This window comes from Parasteatoda tepidariorum, chromosome 12 (assembly GCF_982258835.1).
Source record: "Parasteatoda tepidariorum strain Cologne lab strain chromosome 12, Ptep-v5.0, whole genome shotgun sequence".
In the NCBI taxonomy this organism is placed as follows: Eukaryota; Metazoa; Arthropoda; class Arachnida; order Araneae; family Theridiidae; genus Parasteatoda; species Parasteatoda tepidariorum.
The window spans coordinates 21715720-21732114 of NC_141766.1; the positions used below are offsets into that span (position 1 = coordinate 21715720).

The 16395-nt window shown below is 28.9% G+C and overlaps 2 protein-coding genes across 3 annotated transcripts in view; one reads left to right on the plus strand and one right to left on the minus strand.

Annotated features, from left to right (window-relative positions):
- Positions 1 to 4504: 4504 nt before the first annotated feature.
- On the minus strand, positions 4505 to 5838 carry LOC107440685 (uncharacterized). The gene has a single exon (XM_016053670.4). The coding sequence runs from the start codon at positions 5600 to 5602 to the stop codon at positions 4730 to 4732; it is 873 nt and encodes a 290-aa protein (XP_015909156.1). The 5' UTR covers positions 5603 to 5838; the 3' UTR covers positions 4505 to 4729.
- Positions 5839 to 5918: 80 nt separating this feature from the next.
- The window catches only part of LOC107440660 (SID1 transmembrane family member 1), a 78285-nt gene continuing 67808 nt past the window's right edge, over positions 5919 to 16395 (plus strand). For both annotated transcript variants that reach the window (XR_011638373.2, XM_016053639.4), the window contains exon 1: positions 5919 to 6439. Coding sequence is in view for 1 of the 2 variants with exons in the window: in XM_016053639.4 (XP_015909125.1) it covers positions 6239 to 6439 (201 nt within the window). In the remaining variant the exon portion in view is untranslated. The remainder of the gene's footprint in view (positions 6440 to 16395) is intronic.

Consider the following 16395-nt stretch of genomic DNA (forward strand, 5'->3'; position numbering starts at 1 on the left):
TTTTTCAAAGTATGTCTTTTACATTAGAGTTAAAATTCTTAAAATGGCCCAGTAAACATAATTATTCAATTACTATACATACTAATGTCGCACCTAATAATGGAAGTTTTCAAAATTATAAATATAAATTAGCAGAAATTCAACTTTGAGTGTTGGTTTAAACTTTTCCTGAATTTTCAGTTGGTAGCTTTCTAGCAAAAAAAAAACAAGTTTTTTTTTCTCCCCTCCCAGCTATTTAATGAATAAAAGAGGGCATTTTGGAGAGAATTTGATCTTACTCAGAGTCATAATAACCTTAGGGTTCAGCTATTTATAATTCATTTACAAATTAAAAAAGAGACAAAATTGATGCATTTGATATTTTCTTCTCATGTAAAATTAGCAACATCTATGAAAGAAATTTAAGTGTTTTATGTTCTTTATTGTGGGTATTTATTTATAGCTAATGATTGATAATAGCTAATACATTTATTGGTGAATAATCCTAGATTTAAACATAGAGATTACAAGAAATAAGGAGGAGATTACTTATTATTTTTGAAAAGAAAAAATGCTATATAATTGGATGAATTGAAGTGTTAACAATTATAAATTTTCTTCAATTCCTCAGACTAACTTCTGCTACAAGCTGGAGACTTTTTCTTAAATAAAATAAATAAAGTTGAAATGATTTTGACATCCAAATAAATAACTGGAAAAGCATCTTTTTTTTTTTTTTTTAAATTTACATTTCTTACATGTGATTTGAAAGTTTTAGGTCAAATAATTTAAAATCTTACTTAGATACTATGAGTACAATCTTATATCAGGGTAGGGAAAAAAAAAAGTTTTTTTCGAGTCAAAAAAACCTAAAACATGTTTTTTTTTGTTGGCTTTCATTAATGTATTAAATTAAATTAAAAGTAACCAAACCATTAAAACACATTTCACAGACATCTTTTTTAATTGGTGATTGATTAATATTTTGAATAAAATTCTTTTTTGTTCCAGAAATATGCAAATATGATATAACAGTATAATAACCAAAGATTTTAAATAATCTTATTTATTAAAATGATCTTATCTCTTACAAATTCATTCAGCATTTAACATCTAAACGTGATTTGAGAAGTGCTTTTAAAAAATAAGTTTTCCCCTTCATAGCATGCATGAAAATTTAATATTTCAGCATTATTTTCACTAATGTCATTATACAATTTGTAGCATCAATTAATTGCCATGATCAAAATTTCTTGTTTCTTTTAATTTATCAATACAAATTTTAATAAAAGCAACCATGAGATATTCAAGACAGTTTATTATTTCAATTTAAAAATATTTAAATTTAATAGAATGATGAAAAAGAGTAAAATTAATAAATAGGCTACATTGATACAAACACATAAAATAGTAAAGGTATGTTTTAGTTTTAATGGTTAGAAAAATAAAGTATAAATTACTTTTTTATCATTTATTTCAACATAATGCAGCTTAAAATATAACAGTGTTCTTATTGATGTATTGCGGCATTAGGAAAACTTTAAAAATATTTCAAACATATTTTGACGCAACTGAATGGTTGAACTTGTGTGGTTTTGATTCAGAGGAAAGGTGGAGGGAGAGGTCTAAATTAAATGCTTGGTTATTTTTGACTGAATTCAAAGAAGGAACTTTAGTCAATCATTGATCAGTATTTATCGGGTAAAGAGATCATGATGTCAAATTTGCCAACAAGATGCAATAATACCAATCTCGGGGGTTGGCACAGGTCGCAGGAAACTGATTATATACATAAGTGTATAAAATACAATATGACAATACATCACAGTATCGCAATTCGTACTTATCAGCTACAAGGATAAATACTTGTGTTGCTGACAATTGAAAAAAAGTCCCTATAGCTGTTAAGTACCAAAAAATATTTTTTTTTTTCATGTGAAAATTATAGTTAGTTAAGTTTTATGGTTAGTTGAATTTCAGATACTCGGGCTTTTACTGTTTATATCACAATATGGTAGATAAGATAAATAAATGCAATTATTTTGACAGATAAAAAGGTGAAAATAAAAACTTAGCACAATTAAATAATCACATAAGATAAACTAACATGATTTTCAAATTTGTCCAGCAATTTTGAAAAACTATGTATCTTAACATTACAGATGTAACTAACGGATAGTGACTTGGCTAGAAGGAGGAATATTCATTAAAAAACCAAATACTGAATATTCAGCAGCCGAATGACATATTAAAAAAAAAAATAATAATGAAATATTTTTTATAAGTAAATAAGTTAGTCATCCTAGAAAAATTATCAAAATTTAGCTATATTATTGGTATTGAGTAAAGAGAAAAAAAGTTATTCATAAATTTTTTTTAAAATAAATAAAAAACTGATTAACAGCTATAAAAAAAGCTTCAAATTTGTAAAAAAGAAAAAAATTCTTTTAATTCTTAAAACAAAACTTAAATGCTAAAAATATTTTCCGGAAAAAAATAATCCTGCTTTGCTTTGTGAAAATAACATATAAACAGCAAAAATCTTAAAACAAGAACCTTAAAAAAAAACGAAATTGACACGACTGAATATAATTAAATAAAATCAGCAGTACAAATCTCTTGGTTTGGTATTAAGTAATCCTGTTTCAATTCTTCAAATTTCGCTTTTCCACTTTTAGAACACAAATTTATAAGCCATATACAGGTTTTAGAACAGGTTACGTCTAAAAAAAAATACTTATATGATTTTAGATTATTCTTTATTAAATCTTTTCAAATTCTAAAAAAAAACTTACTCGGAAAATACATTTAAAAAAAATACTCTGCTGAATATTTGCAACATCCTTACAAAACATAGTAAGAAACATTGTCAAAAAATTAATGTCCTCTTGCAACAAGGCTGTTACTAATCAGTATGGTGCATTAGGCTGTTACTAATCAGTATTTGACATGACGCATCAAAAACCTGGGGCATGTATCTTTTTTAACATTAGGGACATTTTATTAGATGCTAACTCATGCACTATACTTGCATTATATACTACTATAATTATGATTGATATTATACATCATATTTATAAAATAGCTGCAAAAATTATTGAAACTATTAATTGGTTTTTCTAATGGTAAACTTAAGTACCAGTGTTTTCACTACAGCGCGAGAATCTCGCATATTTTTTTTCTTTTCTCGCATTAAAAAATGATTACCGCGAGAAATTCGCGCATTCTATAAATCAATTTCAAAATTCGCGAATTTCTCGCATTTTGGAAAAAGCTTCGAATTACGCCATTTAGAATAAAATCCGTTTCACTTTTCTTACTGGATCTTTCATTATTTTCAACATCTGCCCCCTTATCTAGCTTCCCTATTTACCAGTATTGTTCAGAACCTTTTCGAACAACAGAACACAACCACGGAACCCCTTTCAGAACACATTTGTCTACAACCACGCGTTTACCGTAGGTAAGGTTTCTTCATGTAAGACGTTCAAATTTTTTATGCACTTATGCAAGATGGACAAATACCTTGTAAAGGCAAAATCTTCTATGATGATGCATCAAAAATATTCAATGCTTTAAAAAATAGAAGACGCTAAAAATATATTATAATTAAAGAAATGATTTTTTTTCAAGAGTTTTTGTGTTTTTTTAGAAATCTCACTTAACTTTTTTAAATCTCACCCTGTGTTTGAGAAAGGGAGAGAAATTCTCACCCATTTTTTTTTCTATGATGAAAACACTGAGTACCATGTTATAACTATTTGGGTTTATATTATAGGTAATAACTATGAATTGTTAATTAGTATCAATATAAATATTGATTTTAATGCTTTTATGGTATAATTAAGGTAGATTTTTCAGATTAAAGGGTTCACCAATTATTGTCTGATTTCAACGTATAATTTTTTTAAAAATTGGATTCTCAATATTCCTTATTATTAATTAGGCATATTCAGGTGAGCAGAATATGCCTGTGCGGCTTTAGAGGAAATTCAAGCAGCTATGGGAAAATCTTTGGTCCAAATTCTTGGGTAAATTTTGATCTAAAAAAAAACTATTCATTGGGAATAATTTTCTGCACCCCAGCTTACATACACATGAAGTTAACAAACAAGTCTAAACATACAATCCTGCTAATTATTATATTTAATAAAATAATACTATCATAATTCATAAAATTCCTACTGCTTAACATAATAATGAAACACCTGTAAAACGATCTTTTGTTACAACTTTATAAAAAAAAAATGAAATCTATGATAAATTAATAACTGCATTTGGAAAGACCCAACTCTTTAGATTCTTAAAAAAAAAAAAAAATTCTAATTATTGTTTTCGCTTCAAAGCACAAGTAAGAATTTTCCAATGAAAAGCTTTCACATACTAATATTAAGACACGACACAATACTGTTCTATAACAATTTCATAGTTATAGAATATTACTTATAGATGCCATTGCTGCTGTAGAAGTTAGTTAAAATTCATTAAATGTCAAAACAAATATTAAATATTCATGACATAAGCAAAGGATGTAAATATGTTTATTAAACTATTCGAAAATCTCAATGATACAATGCAAAACAATGATCATGCTGATATAAACACAATGCAAATCGTTAATTCAAATGAATTTACCGGATTTCAAATGTCCCAATAATAAAAATTTATATGAAATCTTAACAAACTTTCTTCAAATATGCTGACTTATGAAATGGAATGAAATACGCCGACATACCTACAGACTAGCAATTTATTTTCCAGTAGATCCAGGTAGTTTTCTTCCAGTAAGTCTAAGGTTCTTTTCATTCTCGAAGGAACGGATATCACTTCTTTCAAGAAATCGTTGTCTCTCAATGTAACCCGAACGACCCTTGTTAAAAGTCTCGAGATCCTTTTCAATGCCATGTTCTTCTTTAAAGGTCTTCCAATCTTCTAAGCTCTTCTCAAGAACTGACTGCTTTTTACCTTTGTTCGCAAGGCTGCCCAAAACTGAAGAAAGACCTGTACGTGGGCGAGCAATCAGTACATCAACTGGCTTATCTTTCACACACACAGCATCCTTTTCCAAAATATTAATTGGCTTATCCTTTACGACATCATTTTTGTCTTCTGGAGCATCATCCTTAAGTTCAACAGAATTATTAGAAACCCCTAATTTCTCAACATTACTCTCCAGCTCCTTTTCCTTAGGCAAAGTCTCTTCTTTTTTCAGGTCTGCATCACTCTCATCAGGCACTTTAATATCCGTAGCTTCAGCAGCTTTATCAGAATTGGCACTTTCTATTTTGTTCACAGTTTTCGGTTTTGATGTCTCTTCGGAAGTGGAAGCTTCATTCTGTTTACCGTTAGCTTTGCCATAAGGAGTCGATCTTACACCTTTTAAAAAGCTTTGCCAAACATCAACAGTTGGTTTATTAATGGTAGGTGCATCGTTATTTTTAAGCTCTTGGGCGTTCAGTTTAGCTTTTTTAGTGGCAGGTTCCTCATACAGTTCAGCTTCCTCATCGCTGAGTTCATCTTCTGAATGATCACTTTCGACAGTGGTAGGAGGCACATAATCCACATCATCTTCAGAATCCGAAGATCCGGAGCCAGTATTAAATATATTATTTAAGTAATCCATATTCGAAGAAAAATTACCAACTTAAGCAACAATTAAAGCGCTGACAACTGCCGCTCGTTTAATTCGCATGCATATTAAACCAAAAACAAAGCACAAAGCATGTTTTGACAGATCCTTGATTTTGATTCGCTCAATCACATTAATGGTTGTTGCCAAATTTTAAATACGAAATGTTTAAAATAACAATTAGTGAGGCTGTGATAGCCGAGAGTTTTAAAATCTGAAGATATAATTTTTATTATTGTTATTCAGAAATTTCAAGAGATGGCGCTACTAGTATAAACAAAAAAATTTTTCCGCATGCATTTCAAAAATCACAACAATCAAGGAAAATAGCAGACAACAATTTAGTTTCACACCGCATATATAATTTTTTCTCTTTGATCGCGACTCAAATTATTAAATATTGCTATTTAGTATCTTTCTGTCGCATTGAAGCTGTATAAACAGTTAAAATGTTTGAGAAAATAAGCAGGTTAATAATTTCTGTGATGGGATAATTATTATTATTTTTTTTTTTAAATCATTCATCTTATCAGCTATATATTGTTATCAAAACGATTCATATTTTCTAGTTTTATCACAGGTGTATCAGATACTGTCGATCATTCAATCACGCATTTTTTAAAATTTACCATGATCTGCTGGATTTTATTTTTGAGTCTAAATTTCATAATTGTAGTATCTCAAAATGTCATTTCAAATAATCGAAGTAGAGCTGATCTTTCTTGTGTTTGTATACCTCAAAAAAAGGACTTCAATGAAACTATTAATGATAAAGTGATATCTGACTGTAGACGATGTTATTATTTTACATATGATTATACCAAAGATCAGGTATGTTTCTATTTCTTTTCTTTAGTTCTGTTTATATGTTAAGGTAATTATCTCTTTTACTATTTACTTCTAATAACAAATACCTGTTTCCATACAAGATGCATATTAAATATCAAAAGTGTAAAAACTTTTTTTTAGATTTAAATGTTTCTAACAGCAAAATTAAAAAAAAAATTATTTTAGTTTCTTTTATGTTCAGATTTTGTCATTTATTTGAAATTTGAATGTGTACTTAGTTATTATTCTATTAACTTTTAACTATGTAAATTTTTTGATTAACTTTGTTTAATTATGGTAAAATCCCCGTACATTGAGGGATATTTTAGAATATGTACCTGTTTGAGCCAACTAACTTCACCAATACGCCAAAAGATTTTTTAGCTTGCAAAAATTTAGAAAAAAATTAAGTACTGGTTTGCCCAAGAGTAGCTACAAAATGTACCTTTTGAGTTGGTCCCTTTCTGTGATAGTTTTTTCTCGCTTAATACTGTCCAGTTGGCCCACATCAAAACTTAGAGATTATTTTTGTGTAGGTACTGATAGATAAATCTTCTCATATGAATTATTGTCCAAAAATTTTATTTGATTTTTGGTTTCACAAGGATATTAGTCCAAGATATTACAAGTCCAGCGATTCTCAGTACTTATGATAGAGCCGAGGCATTGCCATGCTCAGAACACAAAATTCTTCTGATTTGTGTCCTATCCATGTTTCTCACTTTTGGTTCTTTTTAGTAATAAAGTAAACTCCTTTCTGTATTTCTTTGTGTTATTTAACATTTTTGTATTGATCTGCTACTGAGAGTTCAAGTCTTTAATTCGCAGGTTCATAAGTGTGGATAACATATGTTGGTTTCAAACTTTTCCTTTTTAAACATTAGTAATCTGCAGTGTGGTTTCTGCATGAACTTGCACCCTATTGCCGGTATGCTGCCGCAGGCTCCTTTATAGACAAAGGGACATAACATTACCTTTTAATATGATTTCTTTTATTATTATTTTTTTGCCGAAAGGATTCTATCTAATTTTGTTCTGCTCCTGTTCCTTTTGTTAATGTTGTACTGAGACAAAAAAAAAATCTCGAATGAAGTTTGTTTTGATGATTAAATGTTCGTTAACTAAGTGCCAATCCTAATGGTTTGAAGGGTTAACCTTTATATTAAATAGTATTATTTATAAAATAAGTTAGAGAATCAGTCACAAATCTGTGCTATCTCTGAATAAAAAATCTTTTTTTTTCCTTTTGAATTGGGTTTTTGATTATAAAAATATGAAGCTTTTCTCCAATCTGGAAAATATGATACTTTTAGTTAAGTCAGGACAGCAGTTGAAACTTTGTGCCCTTTAGTGTTAATTTCACTTTTTGCATTTTTGGTAATATCTTCAAAGCTAACAGTGCAATCAAGAAAATCTTGCACTTTCAACAGAAACATGTTGATCGAAATATAGTTTTTCAAGTACTATTCAACCAAATTTGTTTAAATTTTGCATTTTGTTATTTAAAACTGCATAGTTTAAAACTCCAAAATTTGTATAATTTACATTTCAAAATTTTTTCAACTGTCATTAAAAAAAAATTTTTTTCTTCATACATGTGAGCAAGAATTCTTGGAATTGTGCAATTAGTTTTATTGTTATTATGTACAAAGAAAAATTGAAATTAATATTATGATGTTTTGTCTTTCTGCCACTCTCTTGAGTAAACTAATGTGGCTATATTTTCCAGATTGCTTCTACTGCCTATATTTTGATGGTCAAAAAGCTAATTCACATTGTCTGTTGTACGCTTCTGTGTCTAGTTTTGTGAATTAATTAATAGGTAGTCTAGTTTCGTAAAGTTAATTATTTACCATATTAGAAAGCTTATTTCTTTGAACTCTTTTTTTTTTTTTAAAAGTAAATTTTGATCATTAGAAGAAAAAAAAAAATTCAGGGTTATATAGATTTCTTTTCTTTTTGCGCCTGCAAATACACCTAATTATATGAAGCCTACACTCTTTCAATATCTACTTCTTTGATTTCAATTATTTCCCCCTAAAGAATTAGCATTAAACATGGTTTTTATTTTGTGAAAGTTTGGTTTAAGACAAGATTACTGACTTCTCATAGCTCGTTGGTAATTTAATCTAGTTTCTTATGGTTGCTTGAGATAATTTGTAAGTAATATCTAGGATTGATATTTTGTCAAAAGAGACCTATTTCTTCTAGGTTACTGGAAAAAACTGAGTGAAATGGAGGAAACTAAAAATAGACCAATATAATTTTTTAGCAATAAACATTTATGAGAATAGTTTGAATTTAAATGATTTAAATTTAAAATAGTACAAGAAAATAAAATTTTCATGTCTACTTTTTTTTTCATTTTATTTTTATACAGAATTTTAAAATCTATTTATCACATTTCTTTCATACATAGCAACATTTCATTATAAATTATATATTTGATTATAAGTATGCTATTTGCAATTATTTATATTTTATTTTATATCCGTCCTTGAACAGCCGACCCAATTTTTTTGGTTTACGACTACTAATGTTCAACTCCGTAGCCTTGTAATTTTGAACCCAATCCAGAAGACAAGGGAACTCCTTAATCAAGTATTGAAAGAAACTTGCCTTTGTGGGGTGCTTTTCGATGGACTAACCCGCATTTGCATTACATGGAGAGGAAGACCTCCCATGGTTAGCCTAATGGCAAGGGGACTCTAACCCATGATTTTCACGTCTGCCACTGAGGATATTTCACGTCATGTTTGATTATACTTTTGAAATTATAAAATAAATTGTGTTACCTTATACCTTACTTTAACTGCAAGCTGATAGGTACTTTTATATTAAAAATATAACCATCTGTTTAAAAAAAAGAAAAACATTATAAGAAGAAGCAATCAAAATTTATCTTTAAACCACCTTTTTTTTTTATGCCATATTAGGTTAATTTTTTTTTTAATATTGTATATACTTTAAAATTCAGAAGTAGCTTTGCAATGTTAAAATGAAGTATGGGTTTGAAGATTTTTATTGCCATTATATTCTTTACCATTATTATGTTTTTTCCAAAACAAATCTGTGTTATTGAATACAGATTTTTAACATATATAAATGTGGAAAGGAAAAAAAAAAAGACAAACTATTTATTGATTTTTACTTTGTTCTGAGTTTTTTATTCTGAAAACCCCTACAATTTTTGGATGTTATTTAAATATAGCTGTATTTTTTGCACACCAAGTATTTATAAAAGTTTGATAATTTAATTTTTTTTAGCAGCAATAAATTTTAAAATACAATAAATTTTAAAACTATGAGAATTAATAAAACTTTTAAATAATTTTTTTTTATTAAAATGCATTTTTAATTGATGTTTTATTTGAAAAAAAAAAATATTTGATTTAAATTACTATTAAAAAAATCAATTTATTTAAATAAATTAATCATAACAGAAAATAAAACCATTTATTCCATTCACTTTTTATTTACATAGAGACCACAGTGGCTAATTTATTAGAAAGTTTGAGAGATAGCTTAAATTTTAAAACTATGAGAATTAATAAAACTTTTAAATGATTTTGCTTATTAAAATGCATTTTAAATTGATGTTTTCTTTGAAAAGAAAATGTTTCATTCAAATTACCATTAAAAAAAATCAATTTATTTAAATCAATCATGGCAGAAAATAAAACCATTTATTCAATTCACTTTTTATTTACAGAGTGCCCACACTGGCTAATTTATCAGAAAGCTTAAATTTGGTGAATAATGATTTATTATTTTTTTTCTCTAAGACAAAAAAAAAAAGCATTTTAATTATGATTTTGTTTTTTAAAAATTGTGTACAAATTTATTTTGAAATAATATTTTAGTTACAGCAAAATTAAATTGTCATTTTAAAATAGCTATAATCCTTTACACAACAAGTATGAATGTAATTTTGCTAATTGAAACGTATTAAAACAATATATTTACAACAATAAAGGCTTGAGACAATTTGATGCTAAAATGCATTTTAAATTGATGAATTAATTAAAAAAACATACATTTGATTTAAATAAATGAACCCTCGTTAAGAAAAACCTATTTCGTTCTGGGTGGTTTTGAAAATATGTAAAACGTGTGGAAGAAACTTGCCATTCTCAGTGATACACTTATTTCAATGTTTATTTAATAATTTGTTTTTAAAATGACTTAGCCATGTTATATATCTTATGAAATGATGTAAAAAAACCAGGGTTGGCAGGTTTTTGACATGTGACAGTTTTTGACAGTTTAAACCGTCACGTCAAAAACCTCACTGTCAAAAATGTCTAAAATGTCAAAAACCTATATTCATATGTGAAATTTAATTAATGCATAAAATTTATATATTTTTTATAAAGAATAGTGTTTCTAAATATGTTCTAGAAAAAATAAATTTAAAATTTTGAAGAAACACTTATATTTTGAATAGTAACCAAAATCTTGTACTTTTGAAAGCTCACATCTTTTGTAATATTATGTATTCATTTTCATGTGTTATTGAAAATCTGCAGTGATATTATTAAGAAATTTATTTATAACCAAATTTAGTGTATAGTATAGATTATACTAAAAATTAGACATTTTTAAAGATAAACATTAGCAGTTTTGTACATTAGACATCTTTTAAAGAAAAATCTTTTTAAACTGCTGTTTGTAGAAAATGCAACACCATGAAGGAATCATCAGAATCAAATGAAATTCGCAGCAAATGTCAATTATAGGATATTATGCAAATTAATAAAGTTTCAGAGCCATCGCGCGTGCGTGGCGCGCGCAGCGCCCTCTGAATTGATGCTGAAAGCGTATAAATAAAGTGCTGTAGCGGGACGTTGAAAATAGTCTATGATTATTTGTTAGTGGCAAACGTTTAGTGAGACCTGAGTATGCCTCCACGACGGAAGAATAAGAAATTCAAGCAACTTACGGAGTTTGAACGAGGGAGGATAATCGGCCTTCGAGAAGGAGGATTTTCCTATCGCGCAATAGCAGCTCGTATGCAGCGGAACAGTTCCACAGTGATGCGAGTTTGGAAGCAGTGGACCGACGAGCACCGAACAACTCGAAAAACAGGCACTGGACGACAGAAGGTGACGTCAGAGCGCGATGATCGACACCTGCTCCGCATGGCGGTGAATGATCGCACAGCTTCCTCCAGGCAGCTGGCAGCACATTGGTCTATTGTTACAGGTGTACAATTGTCGGCTTCGTCAATTCGTCGTTGTCTGCTGCGCCGTGGATTGCGTGCAAGGGTGCCATTATACAGGATTCCTCTCACGGCGGATCATCGACGGCTGCGTCGGCAGTGGGCTCTTGAGCACAGAGACTGGCGAGCTGATTGGCACCAAGTTGTCTTTTCAGATGAATCACGCTTCAATTTGTGGACCCATGATGGCCGTGTTCGTGTTAGACGTTATGCCGGTCAACGCTGCCTTCCTGAGTGTATTATTGAACGACATAGTGGTCGAACACCCGGAGTTATGGTCTGGGGTGCGATTTCGTATCATGGACGATCCAATTTGATACGAATTGAGGGTAATCTCAATAGCAACAGATACGTCCGTGAAGTGCTACAGCCCGAAGTCGTTCCTTTCCTTCAAGGCATCCCTGGAGCTATCTTTCAGCAGGATAATGCACGCCCACATGTTGCGCGGACTGTTAGAGACTTCTGTTCAGCACAACGCATGCAACTTCTTCCTTGGCCTGCTTATTCGCCGGATATGTCGCCTATTGAGCACGTGTGGGATATGGTTGGTCGGCGTCTCACTCGTGATCCGCGTCCTGCAGTTTCCAAAGACGAACTTTGGTTGCGCATACAAGCGATATGGAATTCTCTTCCTCAAGCAGATATTCAACATCTGTTTGACTCCATGCCACGTCGTATAGCAGCACTTATTGCAGCGCGTGGTGGCTGCACCAAATACTGATTTCGGACGCTTAATTTGTTTCTTTTGTTTTGAAAATTTCATCATTTATTTGTATCAGTACAAGTCGTTTCTGCATTAAATTTCATTTGATTCTGATGATTCTTTCATGGTGTTGCATTTTCTACAAACAGCAGTTTAATATTCTTTTAAATCTTCTTAATAATCTTTTTAACAAAAGACAATACAAATTTAAGTGCTTTCTGTTAAACACACAGAGTAGTTAGTGTCGATTTACAGTATATTCAGCCTATTCATTTACTATGCTGAAAATTTAGTTTATCCAAATACTTGTGAATTTCATTTTGCTGAATACTGTATAGTTTTGTTGAATATCTAAATATTCAGCTGTTGAATAATTACTTCTTGCTTTCAAGATATGCATTATTTGTATTCTTAATACAAGTGGGGGAAAAAAATTAAGAGGTAAAAATTGTTTTAAAATGATAAGTGTAATAATTATAAATAAATATAATAAACAATATGAATTATATTTATCATTATTCCCAAATATAACTACTTTTAAATTAAAATTAGCATACTGCATAATAAAGATATTCGGTATAACTCACATTTTTTCATACACTTGTATCAAGTTTGTATTTATACAACATAACTTGTAAGTTCCCTATAAATATTAGTTATATGTTCCTTATATGTCAAAAATGCATAGTAATAAACTTTTAATTTTCTTAAGTATCAAAAAAAAATTTTTTTTTTTTCAAAATATAAATATTTAAACAAATTTTGTGCAAAATTTTTCTGCACATGCATTTGAATATAAATTTCTGAGATTTTAAATCTGTTATTTTACCTTAATTTTAATTAAAAAATATTTTAAAACCTGCTGATTACCTATAGTATAATTAAATTTCAATATAATGCATGGCAACTGTTGGTAGTTTTGAAGTTTATATATTTTCTTGGCAAACTTTAGTTTTTGACATTTTTGACGGGTTTTTGACGGTTTAAACCAGTATTATACCCTTGTCATGTCAAAAACCACTTTTTGACGTCAAAAACCCAACCCTGAAAAAAACTGAACAAAATTAAACAAAAATTAGCTCTCTGGTTGAAGTAGTTTTACAGTTACAGCTGTTTAAAAAATTGTAATAATTAAAAAAAAAAATTGGTGAATCTTCAAAATTTTAAAAATTTATAATTCTGAAGCAAATGGTGCAAAAAATCTGAAAATTTTCTATTTTCAAAGTCAGAAGCCGGTTTACAAACATGCCAAAATCATTATAATTAAAATTTTTGACCTAAAAAAGTTTTTTTTAAGTTGATTTGATATGGAATTACCCAATCGGTACATTCGTATATGTTGAATAATATGCATTAGAAAAAGATGTTTGGGCATATAAAGGTTTTTAGGGCAAATATTCTGTGTGTCTGACTAACATGCCGATGAAACATACAAAAATTTTTGTGATTTTTGGAGACCTAAGATGTATACTGTTTACAATATACACTACCCTACAATAATGGAAGAGACACTTTCAGTTTTTGAAATTTTTTTAAATTTCTCAAGAAATACTAAGAAGATTATTTTGTAACTTTAGGGACATTTAGTTCATGCAATTTTGCATACTAAGCCAAAAAATTTAAAATTCAGAAGTTTCAGGGACTGATAATAAATTACGGAGAAAAAAAAGTATATTTGAACACCTTATGCTCGAAATTCAAGCAATAAGTTTGTAATTTATACCGATTAATTTGGTCGTAATTTGCAGTAACTAAATAAAATTTCATAAACCTAGCTCAAATATTTATGGAAATATGAACATTTTCATTAAAAAACTATTTTTTTTTTTTGTTTTGCATTTTCTGGCTGAGACTTAAATATTCAATAAGATAAAAAAATTTTTTTGGAGCAATTTAAAAATAATTACAAAATTATTGGTTTAAAATTTGAAAAGTACTTGTTAAAAGCCTCGCAGGATATGACTATTTAAAGTAGTTCTTTTATTCTGCGCTAGTGCGGAAAAAATTTAAAAAAATATTCTTTATAATTTTTTAGAGAATCGTACTTGGCAACCAATGAAAAATGTTTGATTTGAATATCTTAAAAATGTAAAGAGTTTCAAGATATTTTCCAAATAATTTTTGTACTTTTTAAAAGAAGGCTCAAAATGATAAGAATCAACACATTTGTTTTTGCGCTATTAAACAAGATATATTAACAATGACACCGACATTGTGGGGGATCATTCCCCCCAAAAAATGTTTTCTTCCGCCTGTTTTCTTTCCTTATACTGTCACAGTTAAGTGTGCGGACGGTTACTGTAAGGAAATATCATTTATTGTTAAATTTTGTAATATGATACAAAATGAAATATGTGGAAAGCCCCTTATCATTTTGAGCTTTTTTTTTCAAAAAAAAGAAAGTGCAAGAAATTAGAAAATTGCTTAAACTTTTTGAATTTTTAAGATACTGGAATCAGAAATTTTTTCATTAGTTGCGAAATACGATTCATTATAAAATTTCTTTCTAAAATTTTTCCGTGCATGCCCAGTATAAAAGAACTAATTTAAGTAATTAGTAATTAAAGTAGTAAAGTAATTAAGTAGTAGTAATTAAATAATAACTAATTAAGTATCTTGCCCAGTTTTTGAATTTTTTTTTCAAATTTTGAAACATTGTAATTAATGTTTAGTTGCTCCAAACCTTTTATTAAATATTTTTAAAGTTATAGCAAAAAAACGTGAGACAGAATTTTTTCTTCTTCTAAAAATGTCCATATATTCATAAATATTTAAGGTAGGTTAGGAAACTTTATGCAGTTATTGCAAATACCAATCAAAGTACGAGTTACAAGCTTATTGCTTGATTTTCTAACTTGGTGAACAAAAATACTCCTTTAATTTTATACTTTATTATCAGTCTCTGAAAGCTTTAAACTTTATTGCTAAGTGTTAAAAATCGCATTAATTAATTTCCTCTGAAGTTGCGAAATAATCCTCTAAGTATTTCGTGCAAAATTTAAATAAATGTTAAAAACTGAAAGTGTCTCTTCCATTATTGTAGGGTAGTGTATGACAATTTTATTTTTTAAATGTTCTATAATGTGAGTGTTATGATTTTCTGAGTTTCATCTTAGGTATTTGACGTTAGCCACATCAAACACCATTTTATGAGCTCAGAAATTCAACCATGATTAAAAACCCCAAACAAGAAATATACATATTCATTTATTTCTACTATTATAAAGTAATATCTAAAATCACGAATAATAATTAGGGTCGCGAGTTTGTCGTGGACCAAAATTTGCGAGAAATTGTGAAAATTTCCCGGGAATACAAATACAAAAAATCTACTGCATATGCATTGAAAGACATCGATATGTTACACGTAAGTTGAGCGCCGATTATCCGCACCAATCGGGACCAAGCCCGATCCGGATAACGAAAAATTCGGATAATTGGACAACTTTAAGAACAGCTATGAGAATGTTTTTAAGTAACTTCTTTTTTTTTTTCCTTCCGAATTGGGATTGGCAATTGTAGTAGTGCCTGTTATAGCATGTTACAAATGGCGTGTTTAAAAGTTTTAATTTTGTAAATTTTATTGCAAACCTGTTCTTTTATTAGAAACTACAAGCTTCCCACCTTATAACAGGGTGGAAAGAATATGAGGTTCTTTTCAAGGTCACCGGCGAACAAAAAAGGAAATTTTTCGACCCTTTTCTGAAAATAAATAAATATTTTCGCCATTATTAATACGATTATTATTGAAGAAGATGGGGAAAAAAACATGGTCCTTGTACGATCCGGATTATTGGTAAATCCGGATAATCGGCGATCTATTTTACTTAAAACATATAAAAGAACTGAATCTTTTCTTTTAATTTTATGCTGCATTGATATTTTTTTTCAAGTGAACAGAGCTTTGGTACGAAATATTGTTTATTGTTTAAATATTCTCGTTAAATTTCTTTGTTCTTCAAATATTCTTATGCCAGCATTTCGGACATTTTTTCAACAATTAGGATTTAAAATTTCATAGCCCTGTGCAGTAAA

Bases quoted from the DNA above. Each gene is read 5' to 3' on its own strand.
- LOC107440685 (XM_016053670.4), bottom strand. From the start codon at position 5,602: ATGGATTACTTAAATAATATATTTAATACTGGCTCCGGATCTTCGGAT.